Source organism: Oppia nitens, unplaced genomic scaffold, assembly GCF_028296485.1.
Source record: "Oppia nitens isolate AA-2021 unplaced genomic scaffold, nextdenovo-longstitch-racon4-pilon3 scaffold1_pilon_pilon_pilon, whole genome shotgun sequence".
Taxonomy (NCBI): domain Eukaryota; kingdom Metazoa; phylum Arthropoda; class Arachnida; order Sarcoptiformes; family Oppiidae; genus Oppia; species Oppia nitens.
The window spans coordinates 12,848,053-12,860,996 of record NW_026533199.1 but is presented as its reverse complement, the minus strand read 5'-3'; the positions used below and the strand labels follow the sequence as shown (position 1 = coordinate 12,860,996).

The following is a 12,944-nucleotide window of genomic DNA, read 5'->3' as shown; positions in this document are numbered from 1 at the left end:
TAATATTTTGTTAAACTGTAATTAATTAATAAAGATGATCTATACAAATTTAATATTTAAAATTTTTTATTTTTTATTAGTGTTGGTAAAATAAAACATATATATTTTTTAATATATATAATGTTTTTATTGTTTTTTTGTGTTAAATACTAAAATAAATTTTAAAAACTATTAATATATTATATTAAATAAAAAAATTTTAAATTTAAATAGATATATTAATTAACAAAACTTATATTAATTATTTCTAAACTGTAAAATTTAATAGTTTTTATAAAATAATTTTTATAAAAATTTAAATATAAAAAATTTAGATTATTTCTTGGTTCCCAATAAATTTTATTAATTTTAATAAATTATTTGATTTAATTTATTAAATATTAAAGTACTCAAAACGTAAACTAAAAATACAAATTTAATAATATCATAATTTAGCATATTAAAATAAAATATCAAATATTTAATTTAATTTAAAATATTTTTTTTAAAAATTAAGTTATTATAAATTTTAAGATTTGCATAACAAAATGCTCAATAAAAAGCAAACAATATTTTATGTATTGAATAACAATTAAAAGTTAAAAATTTCGATATTGTTTGAGATACTTTTTAGATTAAGTTTTGTTAGTTTAAATAGGTTAAAATTTAAAAATTTAAAGTAAAAAATTTAATTATTATAAGATTGTAACAGTATTTGGTACGTAATAGCTGAATCATTAGATTAAAGACTTATTTAGTAAGGTATGTAAACCGATGTCCCGTCCTACACCCGTATTTGGACCGACGACAGGGTTGATGCGCACAACTCGGTTGTCGGTCTGGTATAATTAGGTGGGTAGTCGTTGAGGACGGAGGGCAGAAGCAGAAGTACAGTAAACACAGTCAGTTGTTATGTAAAAGTCGGTTACAACCGTTACCCAACATTTTGCTGATTATAATTGTTGTAAAATTGCTATTAATTGTGTTGAAAATAAATATTACAATTATGAGTGAGTGTGACTAATTAATTAACAACTAGCCAGCGATCAGCAGTCGGTTGGACGACCGGGAGCCCGCACCAGGACCGCCGCCCACCCACAGGAGGCGAAGCAGATTTTCATTCAAGTAGCCAACAATGTCTGGCCAGCGGAAAGCGAGATTGCCGACACCGTTGACTATTTTATCAGAACTCGGGATGAAAATGCCCAATAGATCCACATTCGACATTTTCCAACTACAGGTAAGTCCAAGAAAGAAAAAACGCAAATATAAAATGGCCTAACAATTAATTCATAAACAAAAACCACAGTAAGTAACTTTATTTTATTTTGTTTTTTTTTATAATAAATGTCTGTTTTGTTTGTTAAAATTATTAATTTTATAAAGATTATAATTTTCTTATTATAACTTAGTAAGTCAATTTTAAGGTAGTGTCCATTAGGTGGACAAACTGTTTACTATTTGAAGCCATATTTTTAATTACTATTTAATGAAATGTCGTTATAATTGCCAATATTTGACATACTTATATGAAATAATTGACTACAATAGTGCTGTATCTCTAGTTATAAGTATTGATAAGTTTATTATTAATTTTATTTTATAAAAAAATACATTTTTTTCAAATAACTTGGATGTGTTGGTGATCACTGTCATTATCATTGAGCTCTTTTGCAATTGTTTTGCTAACCAATTATCTAGTTATCTAGTGTATAGCAGTAACAACAATGATTAAGCTGAGCGGTAACGGTGTCAACCGTTTGTATCAAAAGCTCTTGTTTTATCTGAAAGCATATCTGTTGCAAATATTGATTCAGTCAATACAAGCAATGATGGAAAAGCATTATCATTGATAGCCATTTAAGGCCGAGTGTCTCGGTGCTCGCGCTATCCATTGGACAAAGCATTTCTTATTGACTGAAAAATAATTTTATATAAAGACATAAGAGATGATTTAAAACTATTGATTTCACTACCGATTAAGTCTTTTTAGCGTACATCCCATTAATGAATCATTGAATGAATTGCCCAACATATTGTTTGATAATTTTTCAACCATAGAACGGATGTATATCTCATTGTCTTCTCTGGTGAAGATTAATTTAAGATTTAAAATTAAAGATTGAAGAAGCAGATGCATATGCTTTCTATGTGTTACATCTAGACTGGAAAAGACATTAATAGGGTTATTATTGACTAATAACTTGATAGACCGCCTCCCCTTTCAAGCCATCCGTCGCCTCCAAGCACTCGTATCATTAAAACTGCTATCAAACCGAATAAATGAATTACCGGACGACGGTTCCACCCGATTGTTATCCCTTAGGAGTCTAGATCCACACTATAAAAAAAACCAAGCGTTTGGATTCACTATCATTCAAAACTACTTCTAAATTAGTTAACTTTTCAGTAGCTAATATCAGGCTAACTGATTTAGCAATTGATCTATTTTTGGGTATATCTTGAATTTAAAGAATCTAGACTTAAGTTTCAATGAATTAAATGGTATTGACTTGAATAACATGAAAGTTTTGCGAAGTATATTATTATGTAATAATGAATCAATCAATACAATTAATTAAATTCAATAGCATTACTGAATCCGATTGTTATTAGAGAAGTTTTGTATCGCATAATAAATTTGAAAAAAAAATTTTTGCAAAAAAATTTTTAGTTTATTTTAATAATATTTTTTTTTTGTTATAATAGTTAGTTCAGACTTTCAGTTAGTTTGCAGAAAATTTTTAACAAAATATTTTGTATAACATTCAATATCCATTTAAAAATATAACATACAAAAATTTATTTATTTATATACAGTACAGAAGTAACTTTTATAAAATAAGTTATATAAACATTTTATGCATAAATCAATCTCTTTAATTACAGAGAATAAGCTTTTTTTTAACTTTGTATATGCAAACTAATGCACATACCAACACAAATACGAAAATAAAGTTTAGAAAAATTAATAAATAAAAAAAAAATGCATTTAAAAATTTTCAACAAAAAAAATAAAAGTTTAGAAAATTTTGTCAAGCATACAGTCATGTAACCTAAAATACTGATGCTATTTTCGTAGCATTAACTTATTAGTATAGTTAAAGTTATATCTGTTGCCCAACAAATTAATAGATATTTATAGCTACCACTACCAACGCTTGCATTGTAGTCTGATTTCAATAGTACAGAAAAATTGCAACTAAACACTGTATCAGTTAATAAGTGAATCATAATTGAACAAAAGTTAACAGTTAAGTCAACGAAACTAATCTTAAAGTAAAACGTCTAACAGTTATCCGTAAAATTTTGCCGAGTCATGGCTGAGAATCAATACGGAACTAGTGATCCGATACAAACTGATGAACCAGTTTTGGCAAAATATCCATTCGATACGCCCGACGCTCCCGGAGTTCCTAAAGCTATTGACACGAGTGACGATTCGGTTACACTTAAGTGGACTAAACCTCGCAATGACGGCGGATCCCCAATTACTGGGTATGTCCTCGAAAAGCGGAAGGTTGGCGATAAAGACTGGACTCGCAGTCACGTCGGCATTATAGCTGACCTCACTTACAAAGTTTCAGGACTTGAAAACAATGAGGAATATGAGTTCCGAGTGGCCGCACAAAATGCCGCCGGTCAGGGGGCTTTCAGTTATGCCTCCGATGCCATTATTGCTCACCGACCGCCAACAGCACCCAAAATCGATGCCGACTTTACAGTGAAAGACATTATTTTAATGGCTGGCGAACAGTTCAGACTTAGAATACCATTTAGTGGTTCGCCGACACCGAAGGTTGAATGGACTGCAAACGGAACCGTTATTTTGCCGGACGATAGAGTGACCTCAGAAGTGAACGAGTGTTTCACAATTTTGCTCAACAGAAAAGCCAAACGCAAAGACGGCGGCAAATGTGGCGTCAAATTGACTAACACTGAGGGAAGTGATTCACCCTTCTGTAAAGTACTGGTCGTTGACGTTCCCGGTGTACCTCAAGGACCGCTTGAAGTGATTGATGTGACGCCTGAGACCTGCTCTTTGACGTGGGAACCACCGCTCGATGACGGGGGCAGTCCTATCACTAATTACATCATCGAAAAACAGGACCAAACAACTAAACAATGGATTAAAGTGAGCGCTTTTGTACGCAAATGTCATTACGAAGTGATTGGTTTGGAACCAAACAAAGTCTATCACTTCCGAGTAAGTGCTGAGAACCAGTACGGCGTCAGTAAACCACTTGAAACGGATCGACCCATTACTGCTAAGTTTCTGCTCAACACTCCCGACGCACCCGGAAAACCAACGATCACTGATTCCACCAAAAATACGGCGAGTCTTAGTTGGGAACGACCGTACAGTGACGGCGGTTTCAAAATACAGGGCTATTGTGTGGAATACAAGGAACCGACTGATAGTAGATGGCTTATTGGCAATGAATTTCTTGTCAAGGACACCAACTTTACAATCTGTGGACTCATTGAAGGCAAAGAGTATGAGTTCCGTATTAAAGCCAAGAACGCCGCCGGTTGGGGTAAACCGAGTCCGCCGTCGGCCACATTCAGAATGAAGGGTAAGGGAGCCGAACCATCGCCGCCGCAGAATCTTCACGTCAAGAAGGTTGGTAAAACATATGTCGACCTCAAGTGGGAACCGCCGAGAAGTGACGGCGGATCCAAGATTACTGGTTACGTTGTCGAACGTAAAGAACATAACAGCAGTTATTGGATAAAAGTTAATGAATACGGATGTCTTGATTGTGAACATACTGTTCTCAACCTGACCACTGATAATGAGTATGACTTCAGAGTCAGTGCCGTCAACAGCTCCGGTAAGAGTGAGACGTGTCTTATGAGTACATCAGTCAAAGAACAGAAGATCACCGGCAGAGCCAAACCAGAGTTTGTACGCAAACTATTCAACAAAACACTACTCTTAAGTCAGAGATGACACTCGAGTGCGAAGCCATAGGAAAACCGGTGCCCACAAGCAGATGGTTCCGCAACGGCAGAGAACTTCACACCAGAAGAATCAGATCAGTCGATACTGAAGAAGGAGTTTTTAAATTAATATTTTCCGAAGTCTTGGGTACAGACGAAGGCGACTACACTTGTGAAGCGGTCAACGCTTTGGGCACCGATAGGTGCAGTGCTTCGGTGACTATTGCAGCGCCGCCTCAAATCATTAAGTGTCCGAATGAAGTGTATTTCCCAGAAAAAGACAACTCAAAGATCAAGATATATCTCTCGGGTTTGTCTCCATTCGATGTCTCGCTATATAAGGACGGACTCGAAGTCAAAGAATCGGATCACTTGCGGTTCACTGTATTCAACGAATATTTGATTGTATTTTTCAAAGATGTCAACAAATCGGATGAAACGAAGTATAAGATTATGGTTAAGAACGACTCCGGACAGACTGACGCCATAGTTCAGGTGTTTGTCAATGAACTGCTTGGTAAGCCAACCGGTCCTCTGGATGTCACTGATATCAACAAGAGTTCGGCGACTATTTCGTGGAAACCACCTAAATATGACGACGGATGTAAAACAACACATTATATCATTGAACGAAAAGAGACGATACATAATCAATGGGTTGCGGCTACCTCTTTCTGTAAGGACACCACTTTTACGTGTCAGGGATTGAATAAGGGCGGAGAGTATCTCTTCAGAGTTATGGCCGTCAACGAGAACGGACAAAGCGAACCATTAGTCGGCAAAAATCCTATCGTTGCTAAACCACCCTACGATAAGCCGTCGGCACCGGGAGTACCAAATAAAACCGATATTAGCGGCGATTTTGTTAACCTTCATTGGGAGAAACCACAATCGGATGGCGGATTTAGAATTCAGAGCTATATTGTCGAGAAACGAGAGACAGGATCGGAAACCTGGCAAAGAGTTAACGTTGCGTACTGTCCTTCAACACAAATCAATATAATTAATCTAATCAAAGACCGACAGTACGAGTTCAAAGTATTTGCCGTCAACGATGCCGGCCTCTGTCCTTCCTTACAGAACACCGGATACATTAAAATCAAAAACTTAAGAATCACTCATCCAGTGTTTATTATTGTACAAAAAAAAATGATGGCCGTCGAGAATAAAAACACAATATTTACTTGTACTGTAATGGGTGTTCCCAAACCAGCAATTACGTCGTTTAAAGGAGTCGAAGAGTTATATGACAGCGGAAAGTATAGTATGATTAAAGACGGGGACACTTATACATTAACCATATTTGAAGTTTTCGGAAAAGACGCCGATGAAAAAAAGATTGAAATCGGCGATCACTTTGAAGTCGAAGTTAGGGAAAGGCACGCAATTCTAACAACACAAGGGGTATCCAAACTGGACTCCGGCCCCTACAATACGACCTCTAAGCATGAGCTGGGTATTGACTCGAAAGTTATTAAAATGCAAATCAGTGACTGTCCGGATTTGCCGCGATTCCCAATTGTCGAACTGGTAGGCGACGACTTCGTGACCCTCTCATGGAAGGCACCCCTGTGGGACGGGGGCTCAACCATCACTAACTATATTAATGAGAAAAGGGAACCAACAATAGATAGTTGGGTCCTATGCGGAACCACCAGGTTTTTGATGCATCAGATAACAGGACTTAACCCCAATCGCGACTATGTATTCCGAGTGTTCGCCGAAAATATGTTCGGAAAGAGTGGACCGTCGGAAAAGACACAGAAAATCACGACCAAACCATCAGAAAAGGATAGACGACGTAAAGGTTGTCAAACGGACGACTCGGGTCGTAGAATACGTGGAAAAGAAGAAATGAACAAAGAATCAGTTGCCGTTAAAAAGTCAACTAAAGAGGAGGAATCCATTACTGTTAAAAACACTGTCGAAGACAAAACAAAACAATCGATTATTAAAAAAGACGTGATAGAAGAAAAAAGAAAGGGCTCTATTGTTATTGAAGAACCAAAGAAAAAGTTATCACTGAAGAAATCTCGCAAAAAAACTCCACAACCGACCGATACCGGAGCGAAACAGAAGACCACTAAAGAGGTCAAAGAAAATGAAATGGAAATCAAAAAGACAACTATAATCGATGACAAAAGAAAGGATTCAATTACTGTTGAAAAACCGAAAAAACGACTTTCAATTGAGAAATCACGTGAAAAGACGCCGACAGATAATGGAGTCAAACAATTACAAAAAGATGATATCGGAGAGTATAGTGTGGCATCGGATAAGGGTATTGAATGCAGTTGTAATGTGGAAGTCAAAGAGGTAGAGAAGAAACCGGAGCTACGATTAACACAAACTGACTATCAGGTAGACGCTAACCATCTGTTCAGTATAGAGATTACGTACAAAGTTCAAGGAACCCGTACTTCTAATGTTTTACCGAAACTGATGCGCAATGGAGAGCCTGTCAGTACTAAAGATGTTGATACTGTTATAAAAGAAGACAAAATTATAATAACATTTAAGAAACCGACGCGTGAGAGCTCAGGTCCGTATGATTTCAGTTTAGGCAACAGTCAGGGCGAGTCTAAGACACCGCTTAAGTTTAACTTTGTGGACGTGCCGTCACCTCCAGAGGGATCGTTGGATGTGACCGATGTGTTCCGCGATCGCTGCAAACTGGCGTGGAATCCAACCAAAGATACTGGAGGTCTACCTCCATTGTATTATGTCGTCGAACGACAAGATTTATCAATGAGAGGCGGTTGGGTTGAAGTGGGAACCACTCCCGACTGCAATATGGATGTCACAGATTTGGCGCATAAGAAAGAGTATAAATTCCGTGTCCGTGCCGTCAACAAGAAGTGTGCGTCCGAACCATTGACTGCACCGAAAACTTATTTGGCAGAAGATCCGTACGACGAACCATCCAAACCTAAAGGCGTGGAGATTGTCGACTGGGATAGGGATCACGTGGACCTCAAATGGAAAGCACCCGAAAAAGATGGAGGAGCACCCATTGAAAAATATATTGTTGAATCAAATGATAAACTCTCAGCCGATTGGGTCACAGCACTGGAAGTGTCAGGCAATCAATTAGAAGGAAAAGTAGTTCCGCCAGCTATTAAAGAGGGCCAACAATACCAGTTCCGAGTTCGAGCCATCAATAAGGCCGGTCCTTCCGAACCCAGTGATCCGACTAAAAACTTGATAGTAAAGGCACGGTTTGTCAAACCTTTTATTATTGGTGACGATCTCAAGAATTTGGTGGTCAAGAAGGGCGCTATTATTAAGTATGATATTCAGTACAGCGGAGAACCGGCACCTGAGGTCAAGTGGGCTATCAATTGCGTGGATATCAAGCAATCGAGTCGTATATCAATTGAAAACACACCAAAAAATACATTATTACTGATAAAACAAGCCGTGAGAGCAGATTCCGGCAAATTTACATTGACTTTGACTAACGGTTCCGGCACTATATCCAAATGTGCTGATGTAGTAGTTCTCGATAAGCCTACTCCTCCTGAGGGCCCACTTGTTGTTGAAGTGGTATTCACCGAGTCGGCTAAACTCAAATGGAAACAACCAAAAGATTTGGGCAGATCTGAACTCAAGGGATACCAAATCGAGAAAATGGATGTCGACAGCGGTCGGTGGGTACCGGTTGGTGAAGTCGGACCCAATGCCAACAGTTTTAAATGTGAAGGTCTAACCAAAGTCAAGAAATATAAATTTAGAGTTAAAGCCATCAATAAAGAGGGAGAGTCTGAACCGCTAGAAACAGACGGACCCATTGTGGCGAAGAATCCATTAGAAGAACCATCGAAACCAGGAAAACCAGAAGTTGTTGACTACGATAATACAAAAGTTGACCTCAAATGGACAGCGCCTGAAAAAGACGGCGGAAGACCTGTTGAGTGTTATATCGTTGAAATAAAAGTCAAGTTTTGCAACGACTGGAAAGAAGTGCTTCGAACACCTTATGCCAAACCAGAAGTCTCTGTTAAGGGACTCAAAGAGAACTCATCCGTTCAGTTCAAGGTTAAGGGCGTCAATATTGCCGGTCCGGGAGAGCCCAGTGAAGCCACTGAACCACATGTTGTAAAAGACAGAAACCAAAAGCCATATATTGATAGAACTAATCTGAAGAATACAACCATCAAAGCGGGTCGTTCTAACATATATGATGACGACAGAGGTGAACCGCCGACGACTGTTGTCAAGACTTTCAGTAACGACAGCATCAAACTATCGGACGATTTGAACATTAAGATCGAGAATATTGACTATCACTCGGAACTGACTGTATCAAAAGCTACGCGAGAGCAGTCGGGAAAGTATAAGACTACGGCTACCAATAGAAACGTTAGCGATTCGGTTGAAGTCGAACTCACAGTACTGGCCGCTCCTTCTAGACCTGAAGGACCTCTTGAGGTGACTGATGTACACAAGGAGGGCTGTAAATTGAAACGGAAACCATACGATGACGGAGGAACTCCTATTGAATGCTATGAAGTGAAGAAAATGGATGAAGAAACTGGTCGATGGGTTCCGTGCGGTAAAACTAAGGATTGTCAGATGCAAGTGTCAAATTTGGTTCCCGAAAGAAAATATAAGTTGCAGGCCGTCAAAAAAAAAGGCGACTTAGAAGAACTCGAAACGGATCACTCGACAGTGACTGAGAATACGTTTGATGATCCGCCGAAACCGGAACGAAACGAACCACTTAATACTTATGAAAAAAGGAAATATATCGTTAAAAATACAAAAATACCTCAATTAGACGGCTACAACGGTGATGACAGTGATAATCCTACAATATTGACACAACCAGATGAAAACCCGGCCAAACGAAAAAGAGAAGAAGAAAATCCAATAGTAGACGAAAACAAAATTTTGTCTAAAAGACAAAATTTATGCAATGTATTGGATAAGGTGCTACAATCGACAATACCCGTCGACACAGATACTAAACCCTCAACAACTAGCGTCGATGTCAGCATTCCAAGAATTGCTAACTCAAGTAATCAAGTCGTGTCCAAAACAATAACGAATAATAATCGATTTTCAAATCCTCAAAGAAAAATTCTAAAAGAATTTTACGATACCAACGCATACCCGTCGTCGGTCGATTATGATTACTTATCCAAACTACTGAATCGTAGCCGAAAATCGATTAGCAGTTGGTTTAGAAGCACCAGATATAAAGTCCGCAATATTAATAAAACAGCGGGAAATAAAATCCAATCAGAAGACAACCATCTGGCAAATGGTGCTGAACAAGTCAATTGTCTAAACTCCAGCCAGAATAGCGATAATAATATCCACACGCAACCAACTAATGACACGACACAACAGGGAAGTCAATTCATTGAAGTCAATGGCGAACGACACACAATTGTATCATTGGCCCAAAACCCGGAGAACCACGAGTTTCTCCTAATCCTAAGACGAGCAAGTGGCGAACACTTTGGCATTCATGCTGAAAGGGTTAGACCAACCGTCGATGCGATTGAGTCAATATTGGTAACTGAAACCATAGACATCAGCTCCTCTGCAATTAAAACCGATAAAAATAATACATTGACCACCACATCAGAAACAACTACTAGTAGTCAATCGGCTAGTAAGTCACTAACTAGTATTGATACCAAATTGGTTCAACCCTCCGAATCAATCTCGTCACCAATTGAAGTAGAAGATAGTGAAGAAGTGATTACTAAGAAAGTAGACACAATTAAAGACACCGGCGTCGCCGGCTTATCTCCTAAGCAGATAGAGCAATTGAATTGTGATATTCAAGTATCCTGTTTAAGAAAGAAAACTGTACTCATTGACAAATTGAGATGTCTATGGGGGCAAATCACATACAGTGGCGGAGTGTATACCAAAGTAGAACCAGAGCTGGTATCTAGCGAATCCATGTCACCAACACCGAAAATTTCAGATGAAACTAAACACCAACTACCACTAAAATTCCCAATGACTGTCCAACAACTCGATGACAACACTGTACTTTTATGTTGGAAGAAAATTTTATCAAAATACGAAAATGACAACCCCGTATATAATGTGGAGATTAAGGATTATACGCAAGGGGTATGGACCCACATAGAATACTGTGATTTCCATATGACTCACGTTTCCAACATACGATATGGTCGACAATATCAATTCCGGATGACCACAAAAGACAAACACGGGAAACCATTTCTCGCATTAAGCCGACTTTATCAGTTACCGGAAGAGTACAGACGGTTAGCCAAGAAAATTACCCATAATAATAAAATAGAAGCAAAAACATCATCTTCTTTTGTGACAACAACAAGAGACGCCGCTACACAGTTCTCTAGTTGCATTAAACCGGGGAAACCTTTCGTTAGGAAAATTGATGACAAACACATCCGACTGGTGTGGGAGATGCCGGAGTCAATGGGCGATTGTGAATTCATAATTCAAATGAAACAAGAGGATCAAGACTTCTGGTCACGAGCTAACTTTGAGATCCAGAAGAAGCCGTATTTTAATTATCCAATAATCGATTCACGGATAAAAGTTGAATTTCGCGTAATTGCCATTACCGAAGACGGAGAAACAGAACCGAGTGAGTCAACTGGACTCCTTGGTTGTTATGTTTCCAACAACGATGGTTGGGTAGATGTTGAGTAAACGGGAAATCTGCAGACGCGTCTTGTGCAGTCAAAGCTGACCGCCCGCAGATAACCTGTTATTAGTTAATACTAGTTAATTTAATTATTTTATTTGTTTGAATGATTAATTTAAATTTTAACCTAATACATACACAAAGACATTTTACACAAAAACAGAACACATTTGTTATTTATCAGTATCTTGTATAACAGGATGTTGATAGGATAACGATTTCGCAGAGGGTTCATCAGAGCCCTGAGTTATTCAGTACTGAAGAAACTGTATGTGAACCTTCGTGGTGTCCTTACATTAAGCGCATCGCATTGAAGACGTTCAATGCGTTATAAGTCGTGGTCGACTTAATTTGATATTAGGTCGATGTCATTTGTCGATAGGAAGGTGGCCTGATCGACGATTTAATATCGATATCGATAACCGACTAGAAGAGGCGTTCGACGTCGGATTTTTATATACACGTGTTGTTTTGAATTCAGAAAACGCATGCAATTGTACTCTATTTAATCTATCCTTTTTAATCTGATGTATTTTTAATTTTAAGTCGATCGGGGACGATCGACAATGGTTGGGTGGCGATTGTAACAGTATTTGGTACGTAATAGCTGAATCATTAGATTAAAGACTTATTTAGTAAGGTATGTAAACCGATGTCCCGTCCTACACCCGTATTTGGACCGACGACAGGGTTGATGCGCACAACTCGGTTGTCGGTCTGGTATAATTAGGTGGGTAGTCGTTGAGGACGGAGGGCAGAAGCAGAAGTACAGTAAACACAGTCAGTTGTTATGTAAAAGTCGGTTACAACCGTTACCCAACATTTTGCTGATTATAATTGTTGTAAAATTGCTATTAATTGTGTTGAAAATAAATATTACAATTATGAGTGAGTGTGACTAATTAATTAACAACTAGCCAGCGATCAGCAGTCGGTTGGACGACCGGGAGCCCGCACCAGGACCGCCGCCCACCCACAGGAGGCGAAGCAGATTTTCATTCAAGTAGCCAACAATGTCTGGCCAGCGGAAAGCGAGATTGCCGACACCGTTGACTATTTTAATATCTATTTAATTTCAAAATATTTGTAATTATTAATTATTTTTTAATTTTATCAAATCAACAAAATAAATAGTTAAAACAAAATTAATTTACTTGATAATTAATTCTACTAATACTATAATATTAAGCTAACATAATAATTTATTAACTATACTTAGTATTAATTTACAGTTTGAATAATAAAATTTCAATGTGTTTCAAAACTTTAATTAAATAATAAAAATATATACTAATTAATTATAAAAAATATTAAAATTTCGAGTAATTCATGTCATTTTTTTGGGAAATTATAAAAAAAA

At 37.6% G+C, this 12,944-nt stretch overlaps 1 protein-coding gene across 1 annotated transcript; it reads left to right on the top strand.

Annotated features, from left to right (window-relative positions):
- Window positions 1–3,139: 3,139 nt before the first annotated feature.
- Window positions 3,140–11,589, top strand: LOC128951574 (twitchin-like). Its single transcript, XM_054296821.1, has 2 exons — window positions 3,140–4,922; window positions 4,955–11,589. Exons 1-2 carry the CDS (start codon window positions 3,299–3,301, stop codon window positions 11,587–11,589), a joined length of 8,259 nt encoding a protein of 2,752 aa, XP_054152796.1. The 5' UTR covers window positions 3,140–3,298.
- Window positions 11,590–12,944: the final 1,355 nt, after the last annotated feature.